Raw genomic sequence first — 10,177 nt, forward strand, 5'->3', positions numbered from 1 at the left:
AAACAACAAAGGCTGTTGTCTGTGTGGCATAGACAAAAAAACAAATAACACCTAAATAAAAATAATTGTGTGGTGGAGCTTCTTTAAACGGGTTTTCACTGAGGTGGACAATATACATAGATTATATAGATAATTAGTTTATTTAAGATGGACAATATACATAGATTATATAGATAATTAGTTTATTTAAGAAGATGTTATAGAATTATATAATATCTATTTTACAAGCCTGCAAGTGCACGCGGATATTATAATAATACTCCTTTGCAAGCTGGCTTTTAGAAATAAACAATCAACTATATAAGACGGTGAGAGTTGACTAAAAGACCTTAAGTTCTATATATTGCAAAGCAAAAACAGATCCAACATCAACCAGCATTTTCAAGCACTTCAGGTGTACCTTTGCAGGTCTTACTCAATTTTATTTATCTTTTTATTTATTTTTTTCTCTCTTTTCTTTTTGATTGATCAAAACAATGTCTGATCTAAAACGGTTTGAACACCTCAAAGTACAACTAGAAGCTATAAGATCAGCAACCAACAACTTCGGTGAAAATCATCTTATTGGGAAAGGAGGATTTGGGAAAGTTTACAAGGGAGAACTCTTCCATTGCGAGGGTCATACCACAGTTGCTTTAAAATGCTTAGATCGTGCATTTGGGCAAGGAGATCGTGAATTTTGGAATGAAATCCTTATGCTTTCTCTCTACAAGCATGAGAATATCGTGCCTCTATTGGGTTTTTGTGACGATGGTGGAGAGAAGATACTCGTCTATAAGTATGCCTCGAGGAGAGGTCTTGACTTGTATCTCAACAGCAACAATCTAACGTGGGTTAGACGCCTTGAAATATGCATTGGGGCTGCACGCGGACTAACATACCTTCATAATCCTGGTGAAACCAAACAAAGAGTGTTGCATCGCGATATTAAAAGTTCCAACATCTTATTAGATGAAAATTGGAATGCCATGATCGCAGATTTTGGTCTATCCAAGTTTTGTCCTGCTGACCTGCAATACTCATTTATTTTCTCAAATCCAGTTGGCACGTTTGGGTATTGGGATCCTCTATACACAGAGACGGGATTACTAACAAAGGAGTCAGACGTTTACTCCTTTGGTGTGGTTTTGTTTGAAGTTTTGTGTGGGAGGCTGTGTACAGGCAACCACGATAATTCTCAATCGTTTACCGAATTGGTACGAAAGCATTACAAAGAACACAACCTAAATGGTATTATATTTGGTAATATAAAGGATAAAATAAATAGAAGTTCTTTGAAGGTGTTCTCAGTGATTGCTTATCAATGCTTGAAGAGAGACCGTAACAAACGTCCATTAATGAATGAGATTCTGGCAGCACTAGAAACTGCACTTGAATATCAGGTACATCTCATTTTTCCTTTGGATTCAGTCATTTTCTTATAATCATCTTATTATGTTATCAAGTCTAAATTCCTCTGAAAACAGGTAAGAGGGATGATTTGTGATATTTGGATGATATATAATTGTATGTTTGCCTGTTTGGTGATCGCTTTAACCATTTGTAACATGACCTAATGTCCTGCTCAGCAAAATGATCTAGGGAACACCGGTGCCATGGATAAACTAAAACAATTACAAGAATCGGTGCCATTAGAGAGCAGAGCGAAAGGGGATCCTACTACTCGCCCAAGAACTGCCACTGAGAGGGTAAATATTCTGGCAAAATTACCTCTTTTTTGATAGTTTAATGTATCCCCTATTCCACTGCACGTCTTTGAATTTCTGGTTCTTCAATGTCAATTTCTGTAAAGCTGTTATCGATGCTTTCATCACCCAAAACTGCCTTCTGTAGTTTTTTTCCAAAGCTTCTTCACTTTCTTGTGTTCAAGAAGACAAGAACCGACGTTTTTTTAAGTAAATTTTGCTGTAAAAATTAGTATTAAAATCACCACTTGGGTAGTCCATTGGCGAATTTTTCTGGCTCTAGAGATACTTCTGCCTTTTGTTTTGGTTCCAGCCATCAAACATCACTGAAACAAGACCCAAAAAAAAAGAATGAAGAATGAATTTTCGTTTTTTTTTTCTTGATGTTGTCGAAATCAGAAGGAAGAAACAAGAAGAAGCTGACTTCGAGGATTTTAGGATAAGAAGGTTGATGTTTCAGTTGAAGAAGATGAAATTCCAAGAAGCTTTTTATGTTGCACACCAAGTGTTTGATAAAATGTCCAAACCAGTTTTTCTCTTATTGCAGCTCTATTTTTCAAGATAATGTAGTTTGCTTAGTTTGAGCGTTCCATGTGCACACCAACAGTGTGTTGGTGTCCCATTCATTTCCTTCCTGTTAATGCTTGCTTCATAGCTTAAGCTTCACCTCAAGATTTGTTCTCTTATATGTCTTTTTCTTCTACAAGTTCGAGTGATATTTGTTTGTGTCTGTTTAGAAACTTCCATTCTTTCCCAAATGGTGAAGTGGGAAGTAAGGGGATTGTCCGTATGATTTCACACATCAAAAGGCACCATTTACTTACTTAAGATAGTAAATGGGTTTTACGTGAAGCCCTTTCTAGTGATGATGGTTTATTTATGGCGGTGGAAGAATCTTTGAAGGCCTTTGGTCAATGGATATGTGGGAAGTGTATGACGTTGCATGCTTTTAGTCGTCATTGTCATCACCCGAATGGTCTTGTGAGTTCTATTACAGAGAATGACAAGCTAGAGGATGACGTGTTGAGTTGTTACATTGTCGGTATTTTAAAGCGTCTTTGAAAGAGTCCGCGACAAATGTTCTTGGGGGTTTGGTTTTGGATGTTGGGCTCCTTGATCGTGTTTTCAAAGAGCTTACCACCACTGTCAAGAGTATCCCCCAGGACCCCATAGTTGTCGTCTCTCTTTCTCTCAGGCTTTGAAAACAGCTATTCACAAGGTGATTGCCCAACCTGGTTCGGTTGATGCATGGATCTGTCTGTTATTTCCTCCTCGTTTCACACTACAAGTGTTTAAGCCTAAGAATAGACAAGAATCTAGGTCTAGAAAAAGGAAATTCTTACAACAAAGCTCCATCTTAAAGTCCTTGGATACATGGGGGAAAGAGGAAGGTATCAGCACGTTAGTTAAAAATATGTAGACAATCCTGAGGCTGGGGCCATGGGACGGGTGGAGGCATCCTTCAGAAGGAGTCTACATCGAGTAGCACCAACATCAGGCAATGTCTCCGTAAGGTTGCAAATAGGCATTTTACTGTAGGAGTGAAAGTGTTATGCTCATCGGGTGTTGCACCATACAGTGGTGATACTATTAAATCTTTGGAGGACAAACACCCTTTCAAGCCACTCCCATCCATGTCGAGCCCCGTAATTTTTGAACCTCCCCTTATAGCAGACTATAATTGTGTATTTGGCTGCATTAAATCTTTCCCTGAAGGAACTTCATACCGGAGAGATGGTTTGAGGGCTCAATACATTCTGGATGCCCTTTGTAGAGAAGAGTCTGCTATAGCCAAATATCTTATACGTGTTATCACTGCAGTGGTTAATTTATGGTTGGCTAGAAGATATCCGTCCATTTTGTCAGAGTTTGTTGCATCCGGTCCTCTCACGCCTCTGATTAAATCAGACAATGGGATCCGTCCGATTATAGTAGGCACTATATGGAGACGTTTGGTCTCCAAGGTTGCCATAAAAGGTGTGGGTAAAGAAATGGCCAAGTATCTTAATGATTTTCATTTTGGGGTTGGTGTGTTCGGGGTGCGAAGGCTGTGTTACATAGTGCCAATAGGGTGTTGAGTGAACACCACACTGATTGATTTGTTGCATTGCTTATAGTGCATTTCTCGAATGCCTTTAACCTGGTGGATAGATCATCCTTGCTCCATGAGGTTAGGAGGATGTGTCCTTCTATTTCTTTGTGAGTGAATTTCTTATACGGGCAAGCAACAAGACTTTATATAGGAGACCAACATATATGGTCTGCCACTGGGATGCAGCAAGGTGACCCCTTGGGCCCTCTTCTTTTTGCCCCCATTTTGCATCCGCTTGTGTACAAGATTAGATACAATTGCAAGCTCCTTCTCCATGCTTGGTATCTAGATGATGAGATTGTCATTAGGAGTTCAGAGGGGTGGCTAGAGTGTTGAACCTTATTCGGGTGAATGGTCCGAGTTTGGGTCTTGAGATAAACATTAAGAAAACAGAGATTTTTTGGCCCTCTTGTGATGGTAGGAAGCTTCGTACCGATTTATTCTCATCTGATATAGGGAGACCGTCTTTGGGGGTGAAGCTCCTTGGGGGGGGGGGGGGGGGGGAGGGCTGTTAGTAGAGATGGCGAGGTTTATTAGCGGGCTGGCCATGAAGAGAGTGGTCAATGTTGTTGATTTGATGAGTCTTCTTCCACAACTATGTGACCCGCAGAGTGAGCTTCTTTTGCTTTGATCATGTATGGGCATTGCAAAACATTTCTTTGGTTTAAGGACATGCAAACCTGTACATATATAAGAAGCGACTTCGTTCTTTGATAAAGGATTGCGCGAGTCTATCGAGAATATGGTGGTATGTGGAGGCCCCTTTTTTGGAGACATCTAGGGCGTCTGGCTTCCTTACCTATTCATTTCGGTGGTTTGGGTTTGTACTCAGCATACAAGGTTTCCTCCTACACATTTGTAGCCCCGAGGGCCCACTCTTGGACATTACTAGACCACATCTTACGTGACAGTGACATATGTGGTATGGACTTTGATTACCTATATGCTTTGACTTGTCTTCATGATATGATTTGAGGATTCGACTGTAACGGTTTCACTAATAAGAACACTGCTCCCCCCCCCCCCCCCCCCCCCCCTAAATCCCAAAAAACATTGGCGTATGCCATTTTTATCAAAACTGCCAAAGATATGGAAGTCAACTTCGACATGACTGTTAGATAAAAATCAGTTTTTGAGTGTCTTTGAGCACCTCATGCACAATATTTTCTGCTAACTATCCCTATTCATGGCCTCGGCCAGCATATGTCTTATGTGGAGTACCGAACCATCCTTTATTACTGCCTCATGATTCCTCTATTCCAAATTGACGAGATATGTCCAGTTTTCCGCAAAGCATGTTTGGACACTTTTGGGGAACATGTGGTTCAATGTAGAGAGCTTCATGGTTTCAAATTCCTACATGATGTGGTTAGGGATGTTTTCTTTGATGTTTGTCGGTGTGCTGGTATTTCCGTGAAGAAAGAAGCGTCGGTGAACTTTTTGACGAATCCGTATGATGGAAGATCCACACTCAGACCGACTGACATTTTGGTCTTTGGTTGGGAAGGAGGGAAGCACACTTGTGTGGATCTTATTGGAGTCTCTCCTCCCGTCGGTTTGAAGAGCGAGGGTTTTATAGCAGGACATGCCACTTTGAAAGCCGCTGCGTGCAAAGTGGCAAAGCACAAGAATGATGTATATAAAATCAACATGTGTTTGTACCCTTTGAATTTGGTACATTTGGTTTTCTCACACCAGAGACGGTGGAGCTAATAGAGTTCAACGGGTCATGCATTCTAATGTTATATCTCCTAGATCCGTAGATTTTATTTTCAAAAGAATTGGTTTTGCCATCCAGAAAGGGCTAGCGGTGCAGCTTGTTGCCCGGTTACCTTCCGTAGATATGTATTGACCTCTGTAATTTTCTATTTAAAAGGAAATAAAAAAAAATGATGAAATCAATGATAATCGTGAATGTATAAATGACTAATTCACTTCTGATATCTTCAGTTAAGAAGAATTAAAATAAGTGAGAAACTAAGACAGCTACAAGAGGTAGTCCCGAGTATGAACAAGGTAAAGATATTATTATTTTTCAAAATGTGTCCTACTATTGAATGGCTGCAATTAAGGACTTTATATTCTATTCTTGCAGAAAACATCCGTCGCAGACATATTGGGTTTGACGCTTGACTATATCAAAGAACTTCATAGCGAAGCCGAGGTTTTTTTCACTAACCTATATGTATTTTGAAACAAATGAACAAGAAAAACATGATATTGAAATACACTACAAAAAATCACACTCATCGCCATAGGTCATATTTAAAAATATAAATTATGTGAAACCTTATATGCGACATATCATTCAAAATGCTTTTGTTTTTCCAAAATTAGATGATTGACTATATGAAGTTAAGGTGCGTGCTTGTTTACGTGATTAAAACAAGAGATGAAATATGTTCTTACAATATTTGAAGCAAGGAAAATAAACAAAGCTTGCTGTTGATTTTTTTAGGAAGAGGATGGCCAAATGTGGGCCGATTATGGGATGTGCTTTTGTGCGTCCCCTTCTATAAACCCTTAATAATCTAAGGTCAAAATTTTCTTATAATTTAAATAGTTCAAACTATAAAATATAAATTACAATTATCAAATGGACCATAAATTTGAAATATTTGCATCTTTTCCGGTTTTGGCTCATATTCTTTATCCGGCTTTGTTTTCTTAAAAAGGAAATTGACTTATTTGGTAATTATATTTTGTGTTTGTTCATGTTTAGACAATTTTTTATGTATATATTTGACCATCAAACTTGTTAAATATGTTCACGTGTTGCCATTGTCACATTAGCTAGCCTGTGAAAATGACAACATGTGAACACATTTAACAATTTTGATGATCAATCGTGTAAAAAATTGTCTAAATATGAACAAAATGAGAAGACCTTTTTTATTTATTTATCTCAACTTTTATAAAGATTTTACTTTTCATATTTCTTTGTATTATTTTATTTAAGCATTATATTTAAAGCATTCATAATGATTGATGATTTATTCCACTTATAGCCTTTTAATTTGTCAAATCAATTTTCTACTAATTTGTTTTTAGCAAAAACTTGTTATATATCAATTAAACATTGATCAATTTTAAAAGGTTCTTTTTACCTAATAAATAAATATTTTATTGTTGTGAAATATTTTGTTTAGAAACTTATATATATATATATATATATATATATATATATATATATATATATATATATATATATATATATATATATATATATATATAACAAATTTGATGGCAAAATATATAAAAGAAATTATTTTAATATAAACAAAACAAAAAAGTAATTAATAAGTCAATTTCTACCGTAAAATCATGTTTTCTGTTGTTCCATGTTTTCATATACTTTAATGTTTTCCTTACTTAGTTCTCGACTTTTAGGGAAAAAAAAAATAGAGAAAATAAAAAATTGAAAATAAAACAAAATTGTGTTTTATGTTTCCCAATTAAAAATAAGTGAAAAAAATAAACATTTTATTATTTTATCTCTAAATTCTTTGGAATTAAAGAAAAATTATGAGGAATTTTAAATCTAACACCAACTTTTGCATATCCTTTCTTTTGTTTGTTAAGTTGAACTCAGTTCAAAATTCTTGCGCTTTATAATTGTTTGCGGTCATCGGGAATCATTTTAGGGTCCAAATCGAAAAAGAAAAGGAGCAGCAGTCACGATTGGAAGGGATGATACGATGGAAAACTCAAAAAAGCCAAGCAATAAGGCCACCCACGAGAATACAGTTACAATTGGTAATGGTTTTGCGCCCATTTTGAACCAAGAGAAGGAGCATCTTGTCAAAATTGAGAAGAATCAGGATATTGACAGCGCAACTGGGATCAAAGAACCAGATCTGGTAGAGTTTTCTTCTCTTCGACAAACAACGATGGATCTGGATCCCTATAAGGATGCAGTCGCGGAAATAGTTTCAGCGAAAAGAAGGTAGTGGAAGATCGTATATTCAGGGGAGATCCCTCCACAAAGAAACATCTTGTATCTAAAACTGGAAGGAAAAAAAGGGTGATGCTCTGTTTCATATATTAGGTATGTATTTTCTTCTCCACCTTAATTTTTGCATATCATTTATCAACCACTAGGCTCATATCACAGAGGCTAGAGTCTCTTACACTTGTTTCGGTGTATGGTTGAGAAAAGTTTTTATAGCAATAAAAGTGTATTTATGTTTGTGTCAATTAACTTAAATTGTTTCTTACAGGGGAAGAGTTAATAGCAAAACAAGTGGAATAGAGAAAAAAGAAGTTTCACAAGTTTTGACTCAAACAAAAGATGATCGGGTTGTTCTTTTTATAAACAACGTTTTAATTCTAATTCTAACTATCGATAATATATATATAATACCTTTAGATACTCTGTTTCTCTCAAGCCACTTAAACATCTATTAACCAAGAGTGATGACACACAAGCTAATATTCGGAGTTTCCTTGAACAAATAGTTTCGTAAAGTGACATCAATTTTTCTCTATGATTTACGTGGATGTGATTATTCAAGGACTTCCCACATGACATGAAAATTGAGAAGTTTTATCGCTGTTTACACACGCCATAAAAACAAATTTTGATTTAAAGGTTCTTATTTGGTATAGAATGCAAAAAATCATTCATGGAAATGAAGACTATAGACCATTCTTTTAGAAGTTGACTATTGGCTCAAGATTAGTGTATGATAGAAGTTGATGTAGTCATATAGTACAGAACCAAACAGAGGCTAAATGTCACGTTTATTGTTAGACAAAAACTTGCGAAAATACAAAATAAAAGGCTCAATTTAATGTCTAAGATCGGGAAAATGATTTAAAAGACCAATTAAATTTCAAAAGCGTCCATATTACCCCAATTATGTTTTTGTTGTTCAAGAAACACCAACGAAGAAATGTTTTTATTAAAAAACCAAATAAAGTTAACAGTGAAATTTAGGTTTTATAATAGTGACCGGCATCTTGTAGGTAAACGATTGGGGGTAAATGAGTTGACATATTTCTGTTGAGTTGGCATATATATGTGGTGTGTTGGCATATCTACGTCGCATTAGTCTAAAAGTTACATATTATAAGTAGATATAGGGCATAATGGGGGATACAACTCCTTAATCAATCGACTTCTTCAACATGGCTTCTTCGTCTTGATCCTCCAACTCATGCTCAAGGTCAAAAAATTTCAAGTCAAAGAGCACAATTGATAAGGCAAATCCTTGTGATTGTGGGTTTCCTTCTCGTATCTGGATATCAACAACAGAGGCAAATCCTGGTAAAAAATTTAGGGTTTGTCTTAACTTTTTGGTAAGTGTATCTAAAAGCTTGTTCTTGTTTGGGTCCGTTCTTGTTTTTCTTGCTACAATATTGTTTGTTTATGTTATAATTGAAGATGAAGGATCCAAAGGATAAATGTGATTTCTGGGAATGGGTTGATGAAGATGAAAAAATTATAACCAAGAACAAGAATAAGAAAGATGAAGAACATGATTTCAATACTGAAGTGAAGATTGCAATATTGGAACATGATTTCATAGAGTACAAGGTGAAGACTGATAAGGAATGTAAGAGTTTTAGAAAGGAATTGGATAAAATGAAATGTTCCGTGTTGATGTTTGTTGTTTTGTTTGTAGTGAAGTACATGATGTAGTGTTAATGTGAATATGTAAAGGAAATGTAGTTTGAAATTATCAGGATATGTATCTTCAAAGTAGTTTCATTAAACTCATGTAATGTGGTTATGAAATGGGAATGAAAAGAAGGTGTTTATGAAGATTGATACACATAATAGCATTACACTTTTATCAAATGATAATAGCATAGGAAAAATAGTGCATAAAACTTTTTGACATTATGTATGTAATTTGTGTTTTAAATGGTCTTTCAACACAAGGGGCAAAATTGTCCATAAAATTGTTTTAAACTATTTTAACAGTTTTAAGTGATAACAGCAGGGGTAAAATTGTCCATAAAACTGTTTCAAATTGTTTGAGTGATAACAGCAGTGCAATACACATAATTGTCCATAAAACTATTTTAACAGGTTTTCATAGGCAAAATGGTCCACACAACAAGCTCCACAAAACTATTTTTACCAAATTTAAAATAGTTTTAACAAACAGGGACAAAATAGTAAACTGTTATAATATGCATAAAAAGTATTAAACTACATATTAAGCATAATTAAACCACATAATCAAGCATGTGCACAAGGCACTAAATGTTGGTAAATGTGCACAGCACCAAAAGACAAGCCTAAGCATCAAAAGACAAGCCTAAGCACCAAAAGATGTGCACTAAGCACCAAAAAATGTGCCATTTCATAGTATTTGACATAATCCTAATACAAAACACCTATCCTAGTTTAAAGTGATTGGATTTTCTTGACTTTCCCCACTTCCATCTT

General features: G+C 35.7%; 1 protein-coding gene across 2 annotated transcripts; it reads left to right on the top strand.

Moving 5' to 3' along the window:
* The first annotated feature begins 316 nt into the window (after positions 1 to 316).
* LOC111875854 (probable serine/threonine-protein kinase PBL26) lies at positions 317 to 8,149 on the top strand. Of its 2 annotated transcripts, XM_023872374.3 has the most exons (7): positions 317 to 408; positions 511 to 1,382; positions 1,569 to 1,688; positions 5,728 to 5,793; positions 5,873 to 5,941; positions 7,422 to 7,825; positions 7,998 to 8,149. In XM_023872374.3, the coding sequence occupies exons 2-6, from the start codon at positions 696 to 698 to the stop codon at positions 7,725 to 7,727; spliced, it is 1,248 nt and encodes a 415-aa protein (XP_023728142.1). In that variant the 5' UTR covers positions 317 to 408; positions 511 to 695; the 3' UTR covers positions 7,728 to 7,825; positions 7,998 to 8,149. The 2 variants fall into 2 exon arrangements, with proteins under 2 accessions (XP_023728142.1, XP_023728141.1); XM_023872373.3 differs by having other exon boundaries at positions 353 to 1,382.
* Positions 8,150 to 10,177: the final 2,028 nt, after the last annotated feature.

The sequence above is a fragment of the Lactuca sativa genome, chromosome 5, assembly GCF_002870075.4.
Source record: "Lactuca sativa cultivar Salinas chromosome 5, Lsat_Salinas_v11, whole genome shotgun sequence".
NCBI classification, from domain to species: Eukaryota; Viridiplantae; Streptophyta; class Magnoliopsida; order Asterales; family Asteraceae; genus Lactuca; species Lactuca sativa.